Source organism: Diprion similis, chromosome 3, assembly GCF_021155765.1.
Source record: "Diprion similis isolate iyDipSimi1 chromosome 3, iyDipSimi1.1, whole genome shotgun sequence".
In the NCBI taxonomy this organism is placed as follows: Eukaryota; Metazoa; Arthropoda; class Insecta; order Hymenoptera; family Diprionidae; genus Diprion; species Diprion similis.
The window spans coordinates 7867460-7890891 of NC_060107.1; the positions used below are offsets into that span (position 1 = coordinate 7867460).

The 23432-nt window shown below is 37.8% G+C and overlaps 1 protein-coding gene across 5 annotated transcripts in view; it reads right to left on the reverse strand.

The window, feature by feature from the left end:
• Positions 1–777: 777 nt before the first annotated feature.
• LOC124404077 (caskin-1) overlaps positions 778–23432 on the reverse strand; it is a 49874-nt gene continuing 27219 nt past the window's right edge. For 4 of the 5 annotated variants that reach the window (XM_046877917.1, XM_046877916.1, XM_046877915.1 and 1 more), the window contains 6 exons: positions 6344–6616; positions 5918–6241; positions 4819–5156; positions 4306–4686; positions 3494–3892; positions 778–2947 (listed from right to left, as the gene is read on the reverse strand). In XM_046877917.1, the coding sequence (XP_046733873.1) occupies positions 2693–2947; positions 3494–3892; positions 4306–4686; positions 4819–5156; positions 5918–6241; positions 6344–6608 (1962 nt within the window). In that variant the 5' untranslated portion in view covers positions 6609–6616 and the 3' untranslated portion in view covers positions 778–2692. Of the gene's footprint in view, positions 2948–3493; positions 3893–4305; positions 4687–4818; positions 5157–5917; positions 6242–6343; positions 6617–15105; positions 15557–23432 lie in introns of those variants that run through there. The other variant, XM_046877913.1, reaches the window with a different exon arrangement.

Genomic DNA, 23432 nt, shown 5'->3' on the forward strand with positions numbered 1-23432 from the left:
AAAAATAGCGTGGGACCAACAGCAGAGAAATGACGACGAAAATCTGCAGTTTTTTGGCTGTAACTTTGCAGGCGTTGCTCGCAGCGTATTGGGACTGCGCTCAATCGATTTCTCTCGCAAAATTACGTCGGAATAGTGCCTCACAGAATTAATTGCAGCACTTTTCAAAGTCGTCGAAATTTCCGCCAAAAATCCAAAGGGGTTAGCCTTACTTTTTTGCTGAATTTCCGAGCCGAAAATCTTCATTCTCGGAATCGATTTGTATGACCATCTCTAGAGTAATTGGACCCCTGGGAACTCAGAAAACACGAGAAAAACTTCTTACGATTAACAGCAGAGAAATCACGCAGGAAAAACCAGCAACTGATACCTTCCTTTCGAGTATCGTTACCATGGGAAACCCATGAGTAAGACATCATGGAATCGACAAGTTAACGAAAACCAGAACTTCCTTTTTTGTTTACTATTGTTCTTGAACATTCATCTAAGAAGTAACGCCAAATATACGTGTTTATCATCAAGACACTGAAAGCTCTCAAATCTTTTCCATTCGAACATGAAAGTAGCCGTCTACAACGCATAAATATAACGCTTGTATTCTGGTTAAAAATATCAGTACGACCAATCCATAGTGATGAATTGCAAATATATTCTCCGCAGATTTCAACCTCGTCGAAAATTTTCATTGTCACTCAATGTCAAATGAGGTGCTCAAATAAGGTATGTAGTAAGTATGCGTAAGTCGCAAGAACAGGTCTCATTCAAATAACAATCGTCTTCATTATAATGTTATATTTAATGCATATTAAACCAACATGGAAGGGGGGGAGGGGTGTACAATACAGCTTAGGCGGACGCACAGCTCGCCAAGCGAGACAGATCGGCGCATACCTTTGTACAAAAACTATAACTAGTATAATATATATTTATATATATAATATGTATATGTCACAGGCAAGTAGTGATCGGTAAGTACTCTACGCAACCTGTCACTGAATTATTTAAAAGTTCCACGCGGCAAATAGGTATATCCACACCATTAATTCGATGTAATCACCATCACTTACTAAAATATCGACTAATTAATAGTAATATACGTATTCATACGTGCTATACGTGTTATTAAATCAATGCAAGAAATAGCGGCACGAGAAGTAGGTAAATATTCCAATAAGGGGAAAGATTTCTTCGTACAATAATGTATACATAACAATTTTTTATATTACCTACATACATATTTATGTATAAATGGCTAGGAACTTATAATAAAACTTCTGACATTCATCGATAGAGATACTTCTTATATAGTGTAAATAAATCTGTAATTGTATATGTATATGTAAACAGTAAAATTCATCGTTGATTTGGTGTTCAATAAACATCAAAATATAGCCGCCGTTAGCTAAAATAGCCTTTTTGGATTATCATTTGAATACTAACATGTAAATCCATATCCAAAGTTATCGACAGTAAAAATAAAAGAAAATAAAATGCTGGAAAAGAAACAACGTTCATAGAAAAGAGGAATAAAAGCAAACATGGCCATAGTCATAGTGAGTCAGTACAAAACTCAAAATCACTGCTTGCCAATAACATCTATATGTAACTATACACCTATAGTAGTTAACAAGACAAGTCCATGGCCTGAGTTGATCAGGTCCGTTTTTTCTGTACTTGAATAATCTTAAGAGTTAAGTAAATAATTCTTAAGTAGTGTGTGGGCACAGCACAGCGTAATTGTAGAGACCACTGTGCGCGTTTCTTTACAGTTTCGTAGCACGTATAAAAGAGAAAAGGAGTTGCGGCACGTTGGTTTCTTTATTCTTCTGTTTGTTAATTTTTTAAATCATAGTATTACAGTAATATTATATTAACATTGTTATTGCCATATACAATAATAACCGTTATACATTATTACGTAACTATCTATATATAATATTACTGTAAGCAATAAATAATGTTAGTGCGTTTTCAATTCATGTAAATGTACCTAGTTTATCAACTCATACTGTTCTTCATTATAGTAGCAACTCGATTTACAACATTTCTATAGAAACATTCAATCAGCATTTCATTGAGATTAGACAGACATAACTAGAATACTAGTAAAATTATTCAAATATCAACAGAACGTCGTGTTGAGTAACTGATAGAAGTAATTTTAACGATTACATATCTCAAATTAGTATAACTGTGGTAAACTAAATATTCGAAATCATTTCGAGGATTCCTTTTTTGTATAAATAGATTAACTAGCACGTGTTTATATTGAAATGCGGGTCATACTTCAAATTCGTTCAACTAAAATTGAAATACGAAGCTGAAATGGTTTTGCATTTTATGAACTGGAATTAACGATTTGATCAACGAAATAAGTCAAGTACTCTCATTACCATATGCTATCTATAGGAGCGATATACCTTACAAACGGGTTTCAATAAAACTAGATACCTAAACATCGAGAACTGCCTTATTGACTGATCTTGAATTTGTGCCATTTTTAATTGATATAATACGGTAGTTTCAATAGTTAGATAAGCCACGTCTCCTCCTTATCCTTAATTCACGTGCGCACAGGTCTTGGTTGTCAGAGGGAATGTCTCGTATTAAATAAATTCATTCAATTATCTTCATCGCTATGGCAACAATAATTGCGCTACGAGCGAATAGCAGTAGCGGGCAAAGGCAGTAATTAGGGATTGAGGCCCTGACGTTTCTCCTCTTCAAGCATGGCGTCTAGCTCGTCTGTAAGATTGGCAAGCATGTTCCCGATGTCGTTCAAGACATCCCCAGTCTCTTGACCAGTTCCCGTACCAGAATGATGATGTCCCATCATGCCACCCATCGGAGGACTTGTGTAATCCTGTGCTCTCGCTGCTCTCTGTTTTATTGTCCCTGCATTTTCGTTCGCAAACGGTAAGGAGTCTGATTCAGTGCTCGAACTTGACTGTAAATTATAGAAAAATTTTGATAGGATTGGCACGAGCCAATATTTACTGCTAATTCAGGTATGAATACCATGTTTGCAATTAAATCTCTGTATATGAAACATCCTTCGGTTGGCCTATGTAATATCGATCTACGTTATGCTGTAAAACTATAGAACTATCCAAGGACCACAGAGTTTTCAATCAGATATAGTGATCAATTATGAAGTTTCCGAAAAACTGTTCAAATAGACGACGAGCGATTTAATATAAAAATTAGAATAAATTCAATTATTGTAGAGATATTTCTGGCTACATACTTTTTCTATAATTTCACCATTATTTAATTCATTTATTGGAATAATGTTAGAACTATTAATCTCTATGATATTACAATGGGTGAAACAATGGTGTTCTGTTGTTTTCCACTCATACTAAAATCTGACAAGGCAAAAATCCGACAAGTCATAAAAACAGAATATCTGAAGGATCCTCGAAACAAATGCAGGTCCCCAGTTACTATAAAAAAAAAACCTGCACAATTGATGAAAAGTTTAAAAACCCACCTTAAAACTAGCGTCAGATCCGTTGCGGTGTTGCAGGGCGAGAGACGCAATCAACTCGTGTTCTTCATTGACACTAACACCTACGCTGCCCCAGGATCGTGACATGGAGGAGTGTGATCGGAGTTGTTGTGACTGGGCGGATTGGGCAGGTGCTGGAGCCGGCGGTGGTGGAATCATTTCATCGCAGGAAGCTGTTGGAACAGGACCGCTACAATCTATCACAACATCTCCCGCTCCTCCGCCAACTGCTGTCCCAATTTCACGGGAACTCTGGCGTCGCGGTGGCGACGGTGGTCGACGTTTCGGTAAATGGGGGCTGCTCTCAAGCCCGTAAGTAAGTTGGTATTTGTTATCAAAATCACGTGGCAACGATTTAAACTGTCCAGGAGTGGCGGTGACCTATGATTAAAAATTTCGCAATAAGTATCATTGATACTCTTTAATTATACACATTATTGAAGACGATGTGGATCGTCAAGGTGGAACGAAACCAGGTGAAACTTTCAAAAACTGCATTGTGACGAGATTCAACTGGTAAAACTACAAACAGATTCTACTTTTTGCTTTCTAAATTGAGAAGTGTTGACGAAATATTTTCTTATAACAAATATTCTGATTAACGGCGACTAGAAATAGGATATTTTCTTTGGAAAAGCAACTTATGCTAACTTGTTGCGAGAAAGAATGATATGAAACACATTTTGTGAATCGATCTAAGAATTGCTTCACCTTCAGATATGCCAGACATGAGCGAATGGTTCAAAACCCATGAATAAATCTGCCTGACCATTTATATGAAACTGTTAACCTACCTTAGCGATGGGTCGCGGACGTACCAGACAGTGTCTTGGTCTGGGAAGAGTGCCGCCACCAGCTTCTATCGCTGCTTCATTAGTGGGTGTCAAATCACCATCTTCATAGCTGCGAGGTCGCCACTCAGTTTGAGTCGGTTGAACGTGGGTAGGCGAAGGTGGATAACTAAGAGGAGCATCTTCGAGGCTCTCAAGGGATTTGCCCCGAGGCCCGGTCCTTGCTACTGTGTAGTCTAAACTCTGAGGCATAGCAGCATACATGCTTCGCCACGTCGAAGTCGAATTCACCTCGTTTCCTCTCTGAAACGACCTGAGTACCGGCGACGAGCAGTCTTCATCAGGGGACGGCAAATCTGGTCCACCACGTTGGATAACAACATCCTGCAAATGAAGATCATATAATAATGCAAACAATGGAAGAACTGTACATAATGTTTTTATCTCAACAATAGTCTTTGTTAATAACTTTTTTTTAGTTATTTAGTTTTATTATTAGTAACTTTATTATTGTACCTGTGTGTGACCAGGGTGCGGTGGAAGACGAGCAAGATCAAGAGGCTGTATGCGTTTACCAGCACGTATGTCTTTTACCCGCTTAATAGCGAGGAGAAGTCGCTTTTGGTGACCGAGCCTGACAATACCGATGTCCTCGAGGTCTTCCCAAGTCAGAGTCGTTACATCTTCAACTGAGCGCATGCCTTGCTGCTGTAGTGCACCCAAATATTCTTCTAGTCTTAAAAGTCTCAACCATTCTTCAAGCGAGCCAGGTACATGCTCCGGCAAACCATCACCGACGTTTAAATTATCGATTTCTGCTTTAAGTCGCTTTCGGTGATTCGGTTTCTTAATACCTGCAGGGTAAAAATATCATTTTAATTCTTCATTTTGTTTCTTTTTCCTATTGCAGTAATTAATGTTGAAACAAAATATTCATACTCCTTATATATTATAATATACTATCACATTTTATTGAAGAAACTGTATTCTCTTATATAAAATCAATTGTGAGGTATCAAGGAGATGGAAAATTTCAGCTTTGTAGATAAGGAATGTTTTTTATCATCATTATTATAAAAAGCGTTTGATCTCTTAATTGTTCTATTGATATTCCAGGGACATACCAAGTAGTCATTAATGAATTCGTGAAAGGGAGGTCAAAGAGAAGAATACTCAATTGCATGTCTCTATCGTATTTCAGAAGTAGATGATAAAACATTGCAAAAGACTGAATATTTCATAGAAAAATTTCTTCTTTTTTTTTTTTGAAATGAGAAGAGTTGAACTCTACCTATGGCAAAAATTAACTACAAAACGTGAGAAAACAAGTTTGCTATTTAATCATCGAAAAGATAGCAAGAATCAGAATTAAATCGACGGTGAAAACTCCGAAAGTACAAAATTAAATGGAAACACAACACGTACGTTATCAAATTACAGCGACCCTATGTTCTGACCCGAATACGGACAGGAAATGGTACCTACATAGACTATTGCGTTACAATCAGAACTATACATGAACGACGTCCGTTACCCTGAACCCTCACAAAGTAATTTGAATGGTGGAAATTTTATTAGAATGCCTATTCGAACATCAAAGACCCTTCTAATTTACCTATAGCTGTGAGATCCTCCGGGGTCATTCGGGTTATGGTAGCAAGATCATATCCCGCCGAAGCGAATAAAGTAAAGTACTCCTCGAACTGGAGTTCGGTAAGCCAGGCGTGGACCACGTCGAGATCTGCTGGCCGATCCGGATGACTTCCCAGCGAACTGATCGAGCACCGCGGCGAGGAGGCCAGGGCCCCTGGTCCTCTGGGACCCAGGTGATAACCGGAAGCTCTTCCGGAATCGAGGGAAGCGGTGGAGTGTCTCGAACCAGAGCCTGACCCAGAACTGCCGGGACTGTCTCTGCCCGGACTTTGAGTCATGTCGATACCTGTGAAATAAGGAGAGATTGAAAAAGAGAAAAAAAATTCCAAAAACAATGTGACAACGTGCATTTGTCAAGGCCTATCTATATTCGCCAAATTCCACGCACCCTGATCCTCGGCATGGGCGTACTTCCCGACGACGGGGGGGAAGGCGAATCCAGGATGGGTGAAAATCGGCCCGGGACTCTTTCCGGCCGGCATTCCGTAGGATCCGTCGTCCCCGCCGCCCCCGCTCCCCGACAAGAAGCCGCCATCTTCGCTGCTCGCATATCCCGCGGAACCAAAAGACGAACCGGAGTGTCGGAAGACGTCCGGGACGGCTGGTGGAGCAACCTTTTTAACTTGGGCCACTGCTTTCGAAGGTCGGTTCATGCCGCCCACTGAAACATTCCAAGGAAAAGATTATGCAGATTATGGATTGTTGGTAATTGAAAAAGAAAACGACCATTTCACCCGAACACTTCATATAATCGAAGAAAATTGCTGAACGAGGTGTAGATGGTGAAAGTAAATTCAATCTAATTGAAGATGATCAAAAAAAAAAAATATCATTTCTCCAACGTTATACGTATCATGAGAAGATAAATGAGAAAAAACGCTTCTGATTGGAAATACATACTATGAAATTTTGGGCAGAAAGAAATTTCTTAAATTTCTTTGAATACGTAAAGCATTTATGTCTATAAAGCTAGAACTAATTCGATTTAAAGACGTCGCAGCTAATTTTGTCCCGTGAATGAACCCTTCAACAGAGAATGGTCTGACAATGTAAACACGTTACAATTGGTTAAACGATATGCTTTTAGCAGTTAAAACAAATAGTATACATCAACGTATGGTCTCTGTGTATAAAGAGTATAAATATCGAGTTTTTGTATTTTTATTTCGTGCACTTTTCTGATCTTTGTCTAAATCGAGAGAACATCACGTTCCAATCAAACTTAATCCAATCAACTTCATCAGCTGTAAGTTCTAAGTCGTTATTTCCTAATTTCTCGCCTATACACGATTTCGTGAAGATTGGCACCGTGCACCCCGATCACGCGCAAAGAATTTTAAAATTCACGCCACGTTTCACAGATTGGACACCGCGATTTGGAAAACAGCTCGAAAAACACTTGTCGTTAGTGTGCACTGCACAGATTCGTGATTTGTAGACAAGATGACGCGAGACACAAGTTTAAAAAAAAACCAGAAATGCAGATTGTCTCCAGAGACCGCGAAACGAGAAACATCATCCTACCACCCCCAACCGGATCCTTGTCGCAGGTTGCACGGACGTTGACAACCGTTCATAGGAACGAGATCACCACATCGTACACTTGGTAGTTCTGTAAGTTGAAAACTGAGACGCGGTGGTTAAATTTTTGTGAAAAAAAACACCACAACGTACGAGGAGAACTAGCAAAGAACAGGACGAAGCCACGAGACTACGGTGACCACTACGGGACGGGAACAACGCCGTCCTTCTCCCACCACCCCCCTGAAACGCCATGCAACGCCACGCGAAGGAATGGGAAGGAATGGGATGAGACGGGATGGGATGGAATGGGATGGGATGCCGGTGGCAGAAGCTACACGACGAGGAGGATCCTCCTCCTCCTCCTCCTCCTCGTCCCCACCGTCAAGGTATACCTTAGCGTCGAGAAACGTAGCTGCAGCATCAGCAGCAGCCACAGCAGAAGGAACAGCAACACCGAGTGTATGCTCTTCTCGAGGAACAGGTTTTCACTGGCGTAGGAAGCGTCTAAATTTAAATCGTATACTTGACCGTAAGCTGGATTGTGTCGCAAGTTAGTCTCGAAAAAATAATCCACCCGTAATTTTCCATGCACCCCCTCCCCCTTCCCCTCCCCTTCCCCTCTCCAACGCGTAAAATGGTGTTTAGAGATAATGAGATGGGGAGACCATGCATATGGTATGGTAGCTAGGCCATTATAAGGGAGATTTTGAAATCGAAATCAAGGACTTTAACATTATCAAGTGTTGTCAGTTGCGTGATGTTCAATGTGCGCGTTGTACTCATACACATATACTGCACTATGGCTAGTCGAAAGAGGGTTTTTTCACTTTCAACTGGAGTTTTAGTCTGCAGGCTGCGCCTCTTATAGGCGTCCTACACGGTAGCCATCGGTAGGACCGAAACCTTTCAACCTTTAATCAAATGATTGACGCGTATTACGCAGAAACAAGACAAACCCAAGTTCATCCATGTTGGAACACATTTTTTGTGCATCAAATTGACCTCTCTTTTCAACCACAACTACGTGAGATATATTAGCTACTTGTTAACTTGTCAAGTCCGTTGATCATCATACAGCAATTGATGACAATCACACCTATATAAAAACGGACAAATTAATTATCAATGGTCAGTTTTCTCTTGTATAAGATATGCAGTATTTACAACAAGTCCTGTACCTTTGATCGGATTTCTATTCTCAGGATCGCCAAGTATTCGGTAAAGAAGCATCGATCTTGTGAGACAGAAAATTAGAGGAGAAAAAAAAATAATACCTTGGACTCAATCTGGTCAGAAACGTTAAGAGAACATGCGATTCGTCATCCGGCAAACCGTTTGAATATGCGAAAACGCGGAAGAATTGAAGAGACTAAACATGGTTTTCATCAAGGTGCTGCAACCTCGTGCAATTTTCAATTATTCATTGTTAGACATACTTCTTTGCTCTGACAATAGTTTTTCAACGCACAGCGTCAGGAGCAGTAGCAACAGCATGCAGCAAAGATGCAGAACCAAAGTGGGTACAAGGTATGCATTAAGAAAAGAAGAACGAGGTTATACAACTTGTCTAAGATTATCTCTATATCCGTTACAATGTTTACGTAGCTAAGCACCGCGCGTGTAGCCCTGGACAAGAGGTTTGCTTTGTACAGCATCTTGATAGAGAAGAATATATATATACGATAAAATGAAAAAGGGAATAGAAGAAGTTTAGAGCATATAAACGCGTATTTACCTATATCTGAAACACAAGGGGGTAGAAGGAGGGGCGAATCAGGCGTCTATTCCCAACGTTTCTAAATTTCCTATTTCCTCAATTTCACGCACCTCTGATCTTGGAACAACAAGGAACGCGCTTTTTCCAACAACGACTTGAACGCTCAGAAATGGGAGCTTACACTACTATACTCCTCGTTACTTCGGGAGTGCAAGCAGTGTGAAACAGCGGTTTGTTGTTCCAAGTACCACCGCATCACCACTATAAAATAGAAGGAGGCAAAAAGATGTGAAAGGGTGGTTGTGATGGTGGCGGTGGTGGTAGTAGAGAAGTCCACGACGTTATATACACAATACCTATAAAAAAAAAAGGGGGAAGAAGAAGAGTCGAAGAAGTCGAGACACGCGCACATACACAAGTTGAATCTTCCCACGCATCGTTTCACCGCACTCCACGCGATCTTTTCGATCGAACATGGCACACAGACTGCACACTAAATGAAGAATACACGCGATTCTCAAGTAAAATAAATATATGTGTATGTATAATATATATATATATATATGTATGTATTATAGTAGGGAAACGTGGTATGTGGTGTATAATATTTGTGACGCCGAAAACTATGGCTAAGTGATGAAAAAAGATTATTAAAACAAATAAACAAAAATTGGTCCCACGAGGATGTGCGTGGCACGCGGTGTGTGTGGTGGGGTTGGGTTGGGTTAGTTATCTCACGTGTGTTTCGTGGGTGGACAGCTACCTTATATCCTCTACCTACATATACCAGGTTATAATACGTGGGTAAACCACTGCGCAGAGACGGAAAGTCGAGAGGAGGAGGAGAAGAAGCGACCGACGTCGCATGGTGGTTGGTTGTTGGTGTCTTACAAGAAGGAAGGTGCGAAAAGGTGATGAGAATGGATACAGAGAATATGGTACATGAGATATGGGAAAGAAAGGAAAGGAGATGAGAGGAATCCCGAGGAGTCAACACACCGTGTCAATTGCTTAAGTTACGTTCTTAATGCTATGCGTATATACATACGCAGTATATAACGCTATGCGGTGGAGAGGATGAGAGTTAGGAGACGTGAGGTATGGAAAAATGGGGAAAAAAGGTGTTAATAATCCCGGACGACGGGTGAATTTATTATTATTATTATTGTTATTGTTATTATTATTATTGTAAATAATAATTTCACACAATGAAAACCCTCGCTTTTGTATAATGGAAGAAAAAAAAATTATACATATAACATGATATATTTATTCAGAAACATCTGATTATAGTGAGCAGTGTATATCAATAAACAAATTTTCGTAGTAAAAAATGTGATAATTTCTTTTATCTTCTTCTTTTTGGGATTAAATATATATATATATATATATATATAACGTTTGAATGTTCGTTTGTAGAGTATCTCCATAATATTTGTAAATTTTGGCGAAAGTTTCGCCAGTTCTTTCAGCCATCATAATCGATGGAGAAACTTTTTCTCGCGAAGCGAAAAAAAGATCAAAGAAATAAAGAAATCTTCAGTCGAGATGATCACATCGTCACCGATTAATACTTAGATACTGTGATTTCGCGTATTTCATCATCGGGATATTTGGCATACAGACTATATATAGATATGCAAAACTTATGAAATGAGAATAATGGTTACCACTCTCTGCGACTTTCGTCGCAAGGCTATTGAATGTCGTTGAATAATTACAACAACATTAATATATCAATATCATATCAATTGCAATATTAACTTTTGTCGACCAAACGGATTTTTCGAAGATTCTTCCCTCCGCTTACAATTAATATTCCGCATACATGTATATATTGAAACTATTACAACAGCCGAAACACACAAATCATAGTCTAGACCCTTTTTTTTACATCACTGCACGAAGTACAGCGAGAGGTTGAGTTTTATGAGAAGCAGCAAGATAGTAGAGAAGAGGGAAAAAAAGCAGGCGAGTAAAAGAGAAAGAAAACAGCGAAGAAGACGAACAAGAAACTAGTTCAAATATACAATTTTTATGGACTGCCTACTACTACTACTACTACTACCACCGCTATAAAATAACACTAAATTAAAGCGGTTAGAATAATATTCTATATTTTTGTCTTTTTTCTTTTTTCCCCAGTGAGAATCTAAACTGCGTTCTGCTGAAGCCGAGCAGCAGTTTGCGTCACTTAAAATGATATGCATTTTTGAATTAAGAAGGCCGGAGATGTTTCACCCACAATAAATAGATGAATGAAAAAAAATACAGAGTCTGCAATAACAGCCGATGTCTGTAAAATACAATAAACGCTTTTTTAATAACTGCAACCGTCACGACGTCTCTCAAAATCTCTCAATTACACTCTGCAAGTCGTATACTGCATGTATAGAAGGAACAATAAATTTTAGAATCATCATATACTTGGAGAGACGAGAGTTTGATTGCGAGAAACCGAGGTCTTGGCTTTCGTAGCTTCTGTTTGCCGCGACCTTAGCTGGTGATCAACGCTAAACGATACCAAGATCTATGCTGTACACTCGGATAGTTTGATTCTGCAATTTTGAGCTGAAAGAAATTAAAAAAAAAAAAGATTCAGACAAATCAAGATCTGCATATAATTCAAGAGAAAGTTGCAATGGACAGACTATGTATTGTCATCACCAGATTGAAGTTAGTAACGTTAATCTAACGAGATATTGAAACTAAAATCATTTTTTTGAAAATGTATAACGACTTTAGAGAAGTTTAATTACGAAAATCTGAATACACTTTGCTTGTTTAAAAATAGATTACTCAATCAAAAACATTATCATTGATAGTTCAACTACCGAAATTGGTATTAGAATCTATGCCGCCAAGTGTACAGACACGGCATACACCGCAGACGCTGACACAAGTACAGTGGATACTGAATTGCGTAATATTTACACAAACTTCATAATTCACCTTGCAGTGTCTACGTATAAAATTTAGAAGTGTTGTATGATATAAGAAGTCTCGACTACGGCACCAGCGTAGGTCTATAAAGCAAAAAGGTTGGTAAGATGAAAGTGTGAGTTATAACGGTATAATATCAAGGGTAAAACCGTAAGTGATATCTACACTATACCGAGGACCCAACACCGCCGCAGGTCGACAAAATGACGGTTATCATTTTTCACGGTGGAAGAGTTCAGTTTTCTTTCTTTGCTTTTTCATTTCTCTTTCCTTTTTCTCGTAACAACGAGCGATGAAAAGGGGAATTTGGTAGTAGGAACGACGAAGTATGCAGTGTCGCTTCACCCAAACCGTAAAGCAACCCAAAGGACTCGACTCCTGGTGCCTCAGACACGTTTAAAGCCGCACAGCAGCTCAGGAAGAGACCGTCCAGCTTATACCCAGAGACGTTGCCATAGAAACGTTTCTTAATTAATCATTAAGAGTCTCTCGCGTACATACATACTGTATACCTACTGGCACGTCGCGTTAATTAACGCTCGCAAATTGCTCCTCTGAATTGGCAAGGGACATTATCAATCCCACTCCAGCGTCCGCAATTCCAGTTTCTTTTTTTTTTTCTATCTTTCTCCCTCGATTCCTAATAATGTAATAGACATCACTTGTATACTTCTATATTGATAACTTAAAATCGAAATTAACGCATTCAAGTCATCGTAGGTGTTTGGAAAAAACCAAGAAAAAACTTGGGATACTATATCGAAGTGAATGGACTCGAAGAAAATCTATTTCGTTGGTTAAAAAATTTCCTTTCCCTCCGTGTTCTTTTCCAACAAAGTTTTTTTGGGTATCAGACATTACATGGATGTAAGATATTACGACTGACTACGACATACAAGATTGTAAACTCATCCTGTGACGTTAATCGAGTGATAAGTTTGAAGCCAGGATGTCTTGGGGCAAAATTTGAGACGAAGATAAAAAAAAAATATTGTAGAGGATAAAAGCGGCTGCCAGCCGAGGTAAAAAGGAGTGAAATTATGGGGGGATAGACTGTTCGAGACTTCTTATCACGTGGTTACTTAAACACTGTTTGCACCCGCTCTGTTTACACAACTATTGAAACTGATTCGAGGAATCGACATAGTCGAGCTCTCGGCGGCGTAACTTTGAGAGATTTGAAGAGAGATGCTCCATAATGTAGAAGATATGTTAAAAGTCTGTTTCTCCTTCATCGCGGACTAAAGACTCGTGGGAATTTGTCAACGTGGAATAAAAATTAAAAACAAATTACATCTGCCCTGAACAAATTTTGCATTCATGTTGTGACTAATTTGCTTTCATAGTAGTTTCAATGAAAAACTCTTTTCGGTTTTTACAAATCCAACGTTTGCCAAAATCCACGGCTTTCCGATCGATTAAACAAACGGGAACTTAACCAGAGCCAAGAGTACATAGTTGAATTCGTTTTCGCTTTATTTCTGCATGTGAATATCGGATCTGCGTCGTTGATGAATAATTTCAAATTATTTTAGCACCGAAAATCCGATGGGTCAGCCGCTGAAGCAGTCGTTGTGTCACTCTCTACTGTAATCGTTTTGTAATCATTGTGATCGCGTTGCAATTATGAAAACGTCTGCAATCTAGCAATCATTTTTTACCACTGTAATTATTAGCAATCACACCATAGTCATTGTGATTCCAATAATTATGAAATGTTTAAAACTTTAACTTCGATTGCAAAAAATTTGAAAAACAATTGATCGAAAAATTCAATAAATCGATTGATCGCACAGCACCGATATATGTACATAAATCGTAAATATAAATACTTTACGAAATATCTAGATGAAGAACGAGACGATAAAGTGAAAAACGACGACTCGTTAAATCAAGATTGCAGCACGCGATTCCTGAATTCCAGAGTGCGAAATCGTCACTTTGTTACGTACAATCTAATCGAGCGTTTGAACATATATACATACATATAGATACATATATAGGGTACATAGGCAAGGGAACAAACCTGTACATAAACATAAATCGATCGTCTTTCCTCGATTTCACCAATCCGAATCTAATTCAAGCTGCCTTTGAGGACAGACAGCCAAGCCAAGTGGATATAAAGATATCGCTTGTAGATTTATTGCCGGGTGTTAATAATGTTGGTCGTAGAAAAAAACAATCGTTTCGAATACCTTCTTATCTAGCACGTCAGTAATTCAGATTGCGATCAGCATAGCGGCATGTCATGCCTGCGGATCGCTCTCTAAGAAAACTCGTATCGCAACAACCTGTTCATTCGCACTATAATAATACCTGAGCTAACTCATTCACTTCACTTCACTTCATTTCACTTCGCTTCACTTCACCCCGCCTATACATATAATAATATTCAGTAACGCGCATTGTTGAACTGTGCAAAAAATATTCTGCCCATGCAGGAATTCTGAAGGCTGACGCAAAAAGATAAAGAGTATCGACGTGTTTATATATTTTCAGGCAACATTCTTTATACCTCCGGCAAATCAGCTTGCTTCTGATAATAATATACATATTCGTACAAATTTATTGACTGTTTAAAATATTTTATGATATTAAACCGCATGCCGTAGCGATGCCATTTCGAAATCTATAATTAAAAGCATTAAATCGTATTAAAAATCGGAATGCAATTGTCGTCTAATTCTCTCTACAATGATACAATAATAATACATACTTGATTAAATTTTCCTCGACTTCAATTAGATCGAACCATTCGACGTGTGGCCGGATTTGAATAAATTAAAATCAATTTCATGCAAATTAGCCTAAAATCGATTCGAATGTAAAGAGGAAAATTTCGCTGTTTGAAAATATTAGGCTATTTTGATTAGCGAGAAACCGATGAATTACAGTTTTCGTCTTAGTAAAAATATTGAATTAGTAAGAATAAGAGTAAATAGAAAATCGAGGACGAAACTTACGTTGCATAAGATTACGCCAGCTGCCGTAAATGGCCTTTATGCATTTATCTAGAGGACTGCTTACGACGCTGTAATTGTTAAATAAATCATCGGACTTCTTTCGTGCGTTAAATAAATTTCCCTCGGATCTGCTTCTAACGAGGTTCGAAACAGCGGTCGAAACACTGCAGCCACCGCATCCTTGGCGAATTTTACGATGACAATATTTATTGTTTCCAGCATCAAACACAACTGGGCAGTTGGCTACGGTCCCAATTTGCTGATTGTCGGTACCGAGTGGATTCCAGACCTCGATAGCGGGGTCCCGAAAGCTCTGATAAGTGGATGAAAGCTTCCTGCTCGATCGTTGAAGGAACCGTTTTCCAGGCGGTAAAGGTGGGGGTCCCAAACAGCTGGAGACTGCCGTGATCGCCATATTTTGAAGATCGAAACCGTAATTTCGGGTGTTAAATTATTCCTTCCGCGTAACAACGAGCAAAAATGTGGAGAAAAAAATCGACGCTCAAGAATTTCCTAATTCTTCACAGGAAACCTCGAATATCTCGCAATTTTTTATTCTTTCAGAACAGAACTTATTCTCAATCCGTGATATTCTTTCCGATGCACAAGGGACGAAATCACCAACGGTGTGAGACGGTGTGAAAAAAAAAAAAAAAAAAATCACTCAAGTTTACAAGAAAATCAATGCAGGTAGGTATACAAAGTTTCAAAATATTATTTTCAAGATTGAACGAGGAGAAGAAAAAAAAAAAAAAACAGAAAGAAGGAAGAAGTAAAAAAGAAATTCTCCGACACGATCGGATAGCCGTCCAGCCGATGGACCCGGACTTAAGGAACTGCCGGAAAGCTTGAGAAAACGGCGCCGCAACGACGATACGAGGAAAGGGAAGGTAGGTAAGGTCTGAGAGGCTATCGGCGTCGAAATAAGCGTGGGTCCAGGTGGGCAGGACACGACGGCGTAGACGAGGCCGTCAGTAGGTGGACGGGTTCGGTTTTTGCGTAGGAAGTCACCCGGGTGCGTAGGAGACCGAAGCCGGGAGGGAACGAACTGAAGAACGAGTAAGACGTGGTGTTTGCCCCGAATGAATTAAAATTGCTGATTGTGAGAGGGAGGGAAGGAAAAGGAGAGGGTGACAAGAGGAGAATATCGTCGTCGTTGACGTAAAGGCGATTGGTCCAATTTGCGATGGTTATTATATACATATACATATAAATATATATAATGCAGAATTCAAGACGAGAAACTCGAGAAGATGCCAATTCCATGTGTATGTGTGTGTATGTATAAATATACATATATGTATATATACTAAAGATGTACATTTTTTATGTCGTCGAGTCAATTATGCAACGCGTATAATATGAGCAGTTTCGTTACATTAAGGAAGGTCGCGGGATACTTGACTTTGTTCATGGACAGAGAAAAATTCACAGTTTACACGCACGCACGTGTGTTGTGCTGTGATGGTGTAGTAGTAGTAGTAGTAGTAAGTGAAGATGAAAAATTATGTAGTACTCCGTAGGACTTAATTTATATTCATGAAATGACATGTATTACAATATACATCTCAAATGTTCAAGGATTTCTGTTACAACACTTGTATTTAAAAACTCGTAAACGTGTGCGTGCATTTTTTTTCAATTTCTTTATATAGAAAGAAAAGCTTTAAACCTTATGTATGTATTATATTAATTTAAAAACTACTATATATAGTTCCTAGGTTTACCTCAGCCGTATAATGATATATATATATATACAACTCGATAACGAGTTTTTCTTGTAAATTTTTCCAATTCCGTTTTCTATTGTAGGTATTTATTTTTGAAACATAGATTTATTATCGTTTATTATAATGTATAATTATTATACTTCAGGTATAACGTATACTTGTATTGTACGTATAACGTATACTTGCATGCATAACATGTATATTATATGAAGATTTTCCTGTGATATATATTCTTCATTAAACATTTAAACCATATCATTTGAATTCAAATTGTTATTCAAATATGAGTTGCATGCCTAATTTATTTTCCCTAAAATTTGCAAAGTCCTGCACAAAAAGCTCGAGGCCTACGTTATATATAGTGCGTCGTTTAATTTTCGCCTCCGTAATCATCTTCCTCGGGGTGCAAAAACGACCAGGTAAAAAGAAGAAAAAAAAATTCCATTAAAAAATGTTTATACGTACAATATTTCATTTATTATCAGACTTATAGAAAACAAATCATCGAACAACTTGTAAATATGATCGTACGAAGAAATTTGCCGATCTGTTTTAGTGCATGGATTGCAGAAAAGATGAATATAACAAATTTGAATAATCAAATTATATATGTATTATACCTTATACCTATATACCTACTCAAGAATTTTAAGCGAGATGAGTGCGAGGGCCGGAATCGCAATAAATAAAGAGATTTTTCCCGGTATTATAAGCATAACACTTGGCGTATAAGTATAAGGGAGAGAAGAAGACCATCGTAGAGTAATTTCTTGTGCACAGCGGCGGTGGGGCGAGAAAAAATTAGGAAAACTCGGTGGGCGAATATTTTACACTTCATATATATACATACAAAACATATACACATACAGAGTAAAGAATTTATGAATGGATTAGAAAAATAGAAAGAATGAAGAGAGGAGGAAAAACGGTAGACGCGTCTACGTAGGCGTTACCCTGACTTTAAAAATTAACATAATACGCCCGTGCAAAGTGAAAGCAATGGTGTTATAAACACGTTATAATATTATTATATGTATATGTATATATACACATATATGCGTATATACCGAAAGCACGCTAGTATAAAACGCACATAATACTAGTAACAATAACAATAACAATAATAATAATAATAATAATAATGATCTAGGTGTACGATGTAATATATAAGAGAGCAAAGCGTTGCGATTGATGCTTTTATACGAGACGTGCTAAACTAAACTAAACTCTTCTCCTCCTCCTCCTCCTCCTCCTCTTCCTCCTCTTCGTCGTCGTCTGATTCATTGATCGGCAGCAAAAGGTTCAATGTCCAGGGGGAGAAGATTCTCTGAACACGCAACCCGGAGAGCTCAAATCTCAAACCTCGTAATGTTACTCAAACAAAACACACCTTATTATTCTGGCTATGCGATTTCCGCGATCTGAAATTGCTGTTTCACAAAACTCAAATTCACTTTGGGTATAAGTAAAATAAACCGATTTCAACCACATCCAGCTATTATAGTATACATAATATATATGCATCAAAAAATATGCTGCATTTTTCAGGATCGATTGTTGATTTTTTACCATTTTTTTTTTCCTACATATGAGTCGATATTGATTTTTTTGTTTTTTACGACTGAAAAATCGTAATTCTATTCAACTTTTGTCGAAAATTTCATCATCATCATCAACTCTATAAATGTATGTTCGGAAGTTATGTGATAAAAATAAAAATGTCAATCACGTCTATTATTCTTCTTCTTCTTCTTTATCATTTGTCCTTTTGAATCACGCATTATTGTGTGTACCGAATCAACTTTTACAACAAAATAGTAGGATACTCTATGGTTTTTGGGGTCACCGATAACGAATCTAAGGGTTAAATCTGTCAAAATATAGGTATGAATATATGACATCGGGTCGTTTAATCGTTGAAAAGTGTCTTTCTCAAGACCCAACGCAATGTGAATAACTGACTGAAACTTTCTATAAATCAAAAGCGTTGGCGACAAAGAACGTAAATAAAAGTATATATATGTATAAGATGTATAAAAGTACCGTTTACGAAATTCTCGGTAAATTTCAAATGACTAATTACTAGGATGAAGGACACAGTCGCATCGTACAAAGAGAAGGTGGGAAGACACGTCATAGCGGAAATACCAGAATGACGATTACATATATGTATAAAATAATGAGAATCGGTGGTAAGATTCAAGGCTCACATGAAGCAAGATGTGTGTTAGAGGCTATAAAACGCGAGGAACATTATAACACGCGAGAGATAAATGAAGTACCTTACAAGAAAGGAAAAAAAGTAGAAGTAGAAAAAGAACAAATCAGTTCAACGTTCCATCGTGCGAACTTCCGCTCTTTCTTTGTTATAACAATGTACTAATTACAATACGCAATGTCTGCAAAAATTTTATTACGTTGCGCGACCTTGAAATAATATATTCAATAAATAATGATAATTTTACTCCATAATTATAATTATAAGTCTGTGAAATTCTATTCGAATTATTGCATTTATCAATTTTTTCAGTATTTTTCTACAGGCTCGTTCTCGTGAAAAAAAAATTTGAACTATATATTTCTTATTTTTTTTTTTTCAAAGTAACACCATTTTTGCAAATATGCGCGCAAACAAAATTTGCATATATACGTAGATAGATAGATAGATAGATACATATTGTATACATAATAAGGTTCGCGTCGCGATGAAAAAAATTCGAGACTAAAGTACTTGGTAAAATTTCTGGCCAAATTTGTTGGCGTTTCTCCGCGTCACGAGTAGAAAGACAAGAAAAAAAACAAGAGAAGGAGGCAAAGTAAGAAAACAAGGCAAAAAAAGAGGAATTCGCAAAACACATAAAAGTTTCACCTCTCTTCAAGTTTCTTCGCGTTTCGTTCGTCCTTTTTTCCTCCTCCCTCGTTCTGGTCGCGCCACTTTATACCCGAGAGTAAAAGCTATACATACATACATACATACATACATATATACACACAAAAAAGATTCACGTGGGAGAAATCACGGGAGTAAAATGTTCTCGACTTAACGCGATAAGGGTTGTATGTATATGTATACTAGGATGGGCCAAAAGAAAGGATTATTTTTTTTCGTTAGTCACAGTGAAAATATCGTTCAAGATGACGAAAAAAAAAAATCTGTAAAAGTTTGAACTCTTAATATAAATATTAAGAGGTGCTTATTTACGATTTTCCATTTTCAGTTGAAGTAAATGTAGGAAAAATTTTTGTATAAAATTGAACGATCTACAAAAAAGGTCTCTGGGGACTTTTTCTTAAATCTACTGTTTAATAGGCGACGAAAAAAAAGAAAGAGAGGGAAGGGGGAGGGATAAAATACTTTTAAATTTTGTAAAATTTAGTAAATTCACTTTCGCCGCGTACCTGCGGAAGTTTATTTTCGCCGTAAAATATCTTACACGTTGTCAGATATACTTGATGTCACGATAAAATCAAAGTCAAAGAAAATAATGAGGAAGAAGGAAAGAGGGAAGTTTGGACGATGAATCTGTGCGCTCATTCGAGCGTGTAAACGTATAAATTTAACCCTACGGCGAAGGTGGGGTAAAATCTTGGGGACTCGTAAATACACGTCGTTTCTACTTATCGCGGCATTACTCTCCTCAAGTTGCTGCTGCTGCAGTATCGAGATGCATCGCAGCTGAAAGAGAGGAAGAAAGCTAAGGAAGCTCACATTATTCCATACAGTGCAATCCCTCAATAGGGCCGTAAGCGTTACAAGATTGAAAGCAATTTTTCAGCAGGTTGACGACAATTTTCTTCAAATAAAATTCCCCGACTTTTGGCGTAGGGAAAAAAAAAAGTTAATCACAATTCCCTCGCTCTTTCTCACGAAATTCAGGTAACGTTGGACAGCTTTTATGATCAAAGGCTCCAGTAGTTGTGCACCTTGAGTACATGAATTTGGATCTTAAAAACACATACCTAGTATTGCTTCGTTTTGGACAAATAATTAGAAATTCAAAAATATCATTTCCGAAAGTTAGCTCGAACGAATTTACGAAGCATAGCTGAAGTTTGAAAACTATTTATAAAAAAAAGTACGCTTTTCCCCTATGGTCAATCATAATTCCCTGACTTTTCCCGATAGACGAAATTCCCGGGCAATTCCAAGTTTTCCCGCCGGTCTGTCGCCATCCTGTTAGAGACTCTTATTTCATTTTATTTTCGTCTATAACACTTGTGTCTCAATATTTTATTGAAACATCGGGTTTCTTCTTCTACATAATTATACTGTATTTAATAATCTAAAATTTGATGGATCGATTATCTGTACTTCCTGCACAAAATAGTGCTGCGAGAAAAATAAGGAGGAATAAGGAAGAATGAAAAGGAATACGGCAAGTAGGAGGAACGAAAAAAAAAATGCCAAAGAAGAAAGGGGGGAAAGAAAAATGATGCGATTAAGATAAAGACGCGGGTGAGATTGGGGGGGGGGGGGGGGGGGCGATAAATCGATAGACGACCTGGGTGCGGCGCCCGTTTCACGTTAATATCGCTGCACGCGTGCGTTTTAAAAGAAGGAAACTAGTATTTATGTGCCTTTTCGTTATATATGTATATGTATACGATAATGGGAAGAAAGGAATTAAAATGTAGCAGAAGAGTCGTAATATCGAATTAAATTGAAAGCATGGGTGAATCTGTTTCATGGAATTTCACAATTTCGACAAAAAAGTCGAAGTATAGAAGAGTGAAAATGTGCAGAAAAAAATAAAAAATAAAAAAAATAAGGAAAACAAAGAAAGGTACATGCATAGAGAATAAAAACTAGGATCGTCGGAGTTTGAAACGTGTCGTGAGAAATTATTCATTTTTTTGTCAATTTAGATCTTAAAAAGATTGTTCGAAAGCCTTTTTTGAAAAAAAAAAAAAAACAGGAAATTATTATTCTTGTTCTGAAGTGAATATTTTTGTACCAGACTGCTGTTTAAGTATTTGGAATACAATTTCTGGCAGTTTGGGATTCTCTGCACGAATTATGATGGTAGGTTAGAAAATTAAAAAACCCTTTTTTTCCACTTTAAATCGTAAAGCCCCAACTAAATAAGTCATTTGATATTCGGAACAGGTATATTCGGTCTTTTTTCCTCAAACTTCGCTCTCTCTCTCTCCTATACATATAAAAACACCTTCAATCGTCACACGAAACATCTTCAACAGCTTCAGCTTTAACAAAATAGTATTCCGTGCTTTTCGGGGTCGCCGATTGCGGATCTGAAATCAAATTTCAAAAATTCAACATGGCCAATCCAATATGGCGGACGAAAATTTCAAATCTAATGGAATCCGGTCAAAACCTCTGTGCAGAGGTTTTGGGGCTCACTGATTGCATTCGCCATAATGAATTTTCAAAATCTGATTTCCGATTCGTAATCAACGACCCCAAAACCCCTGGACAGAGTTTTTCGTATTCGATCGAATTAAAAATTTTCTTCCGCCATATTGGGTTCGCCATTTTGAATTAGTAAAATCCGATTTCACAATCAGACCTAAAGTGTTAATTACGGATCTGTGGCACGGAACGAGAGTTGCAAAGTACGGTATAAAGGGTAAAATGAAAAATAAAAAAAAAGACGCTAACCTAGGTGGCTTACAGGCATAGAAATATACTCGAGGACGTGGGCGTATGGCCTAAATCAATATAGGTGAACAAAATTCGGCCAATCTGTATTCATTTTACGAACTCTGGGACAATTCAATCTTCCCGCTCGAAAGGATCTCCGACTCGGTTTTCGTTGAACGTTCGAGGATGGAAAACAGGGGCAAGATAAAGAGAGAAAGAATAGAAAGAGCGAGGAGGGCGCGGGGGGGGGGGGGATGTGTATAGACAAAGACGCGGATACACACGACCGATTTTAAATTCGATCGATTCTGAATCTGTGGAATTGGGACGGTTGGAAGAATGCCTAAACATTCTGCAAGAGAATTATCTCAAGGACGATAAGGAAACTCGCCAGGAAGTGAAACTAGACCTGCGGCAGGATATTGTAACGTCACCTATACATAAAAGTAAATCAGAAACTGGGAGTACAGAGAGAAAAAAAAAGAGCAAACAGAACTGTACCCGTTAAAAAAATACCCAGCAACGTTATTTGCGTCAAAATTAGTATACATAAATTTCAAACAATTATATGATTCTGTCCAAATCCGACTATAACACAAACTAAGCCATGAACAATTTCAGGACAATATTTCTATAAATAAAACCTTGAAAATGTTTATTTTTTGAGATTACTTGGTCTTTCTGAAAAATTTTTTTACTCATCTGATAAGCGAACGAAACGAGACTTTAGAAACGGATGTAAAAAAAAAAACAAGAAAAAAAACATTATCTCAAATTGTGGATATATATCATCTTGTGCTAATCGAATTTGTTCAGAATAATTTCGATTAGCACACACTTTGTTAATTGTCGCAAAAGAATTGGGAAGAAAAAAAAAATAAATAAAAAAATACGCCGACGAAAACTTTTCAAACGACACTCCGTTCGTCATCTCCTCCCCAATTTCTGTCTCATTTGATGAAATCATTTAAAGGATAGAAATTGTCCGCCAGCGT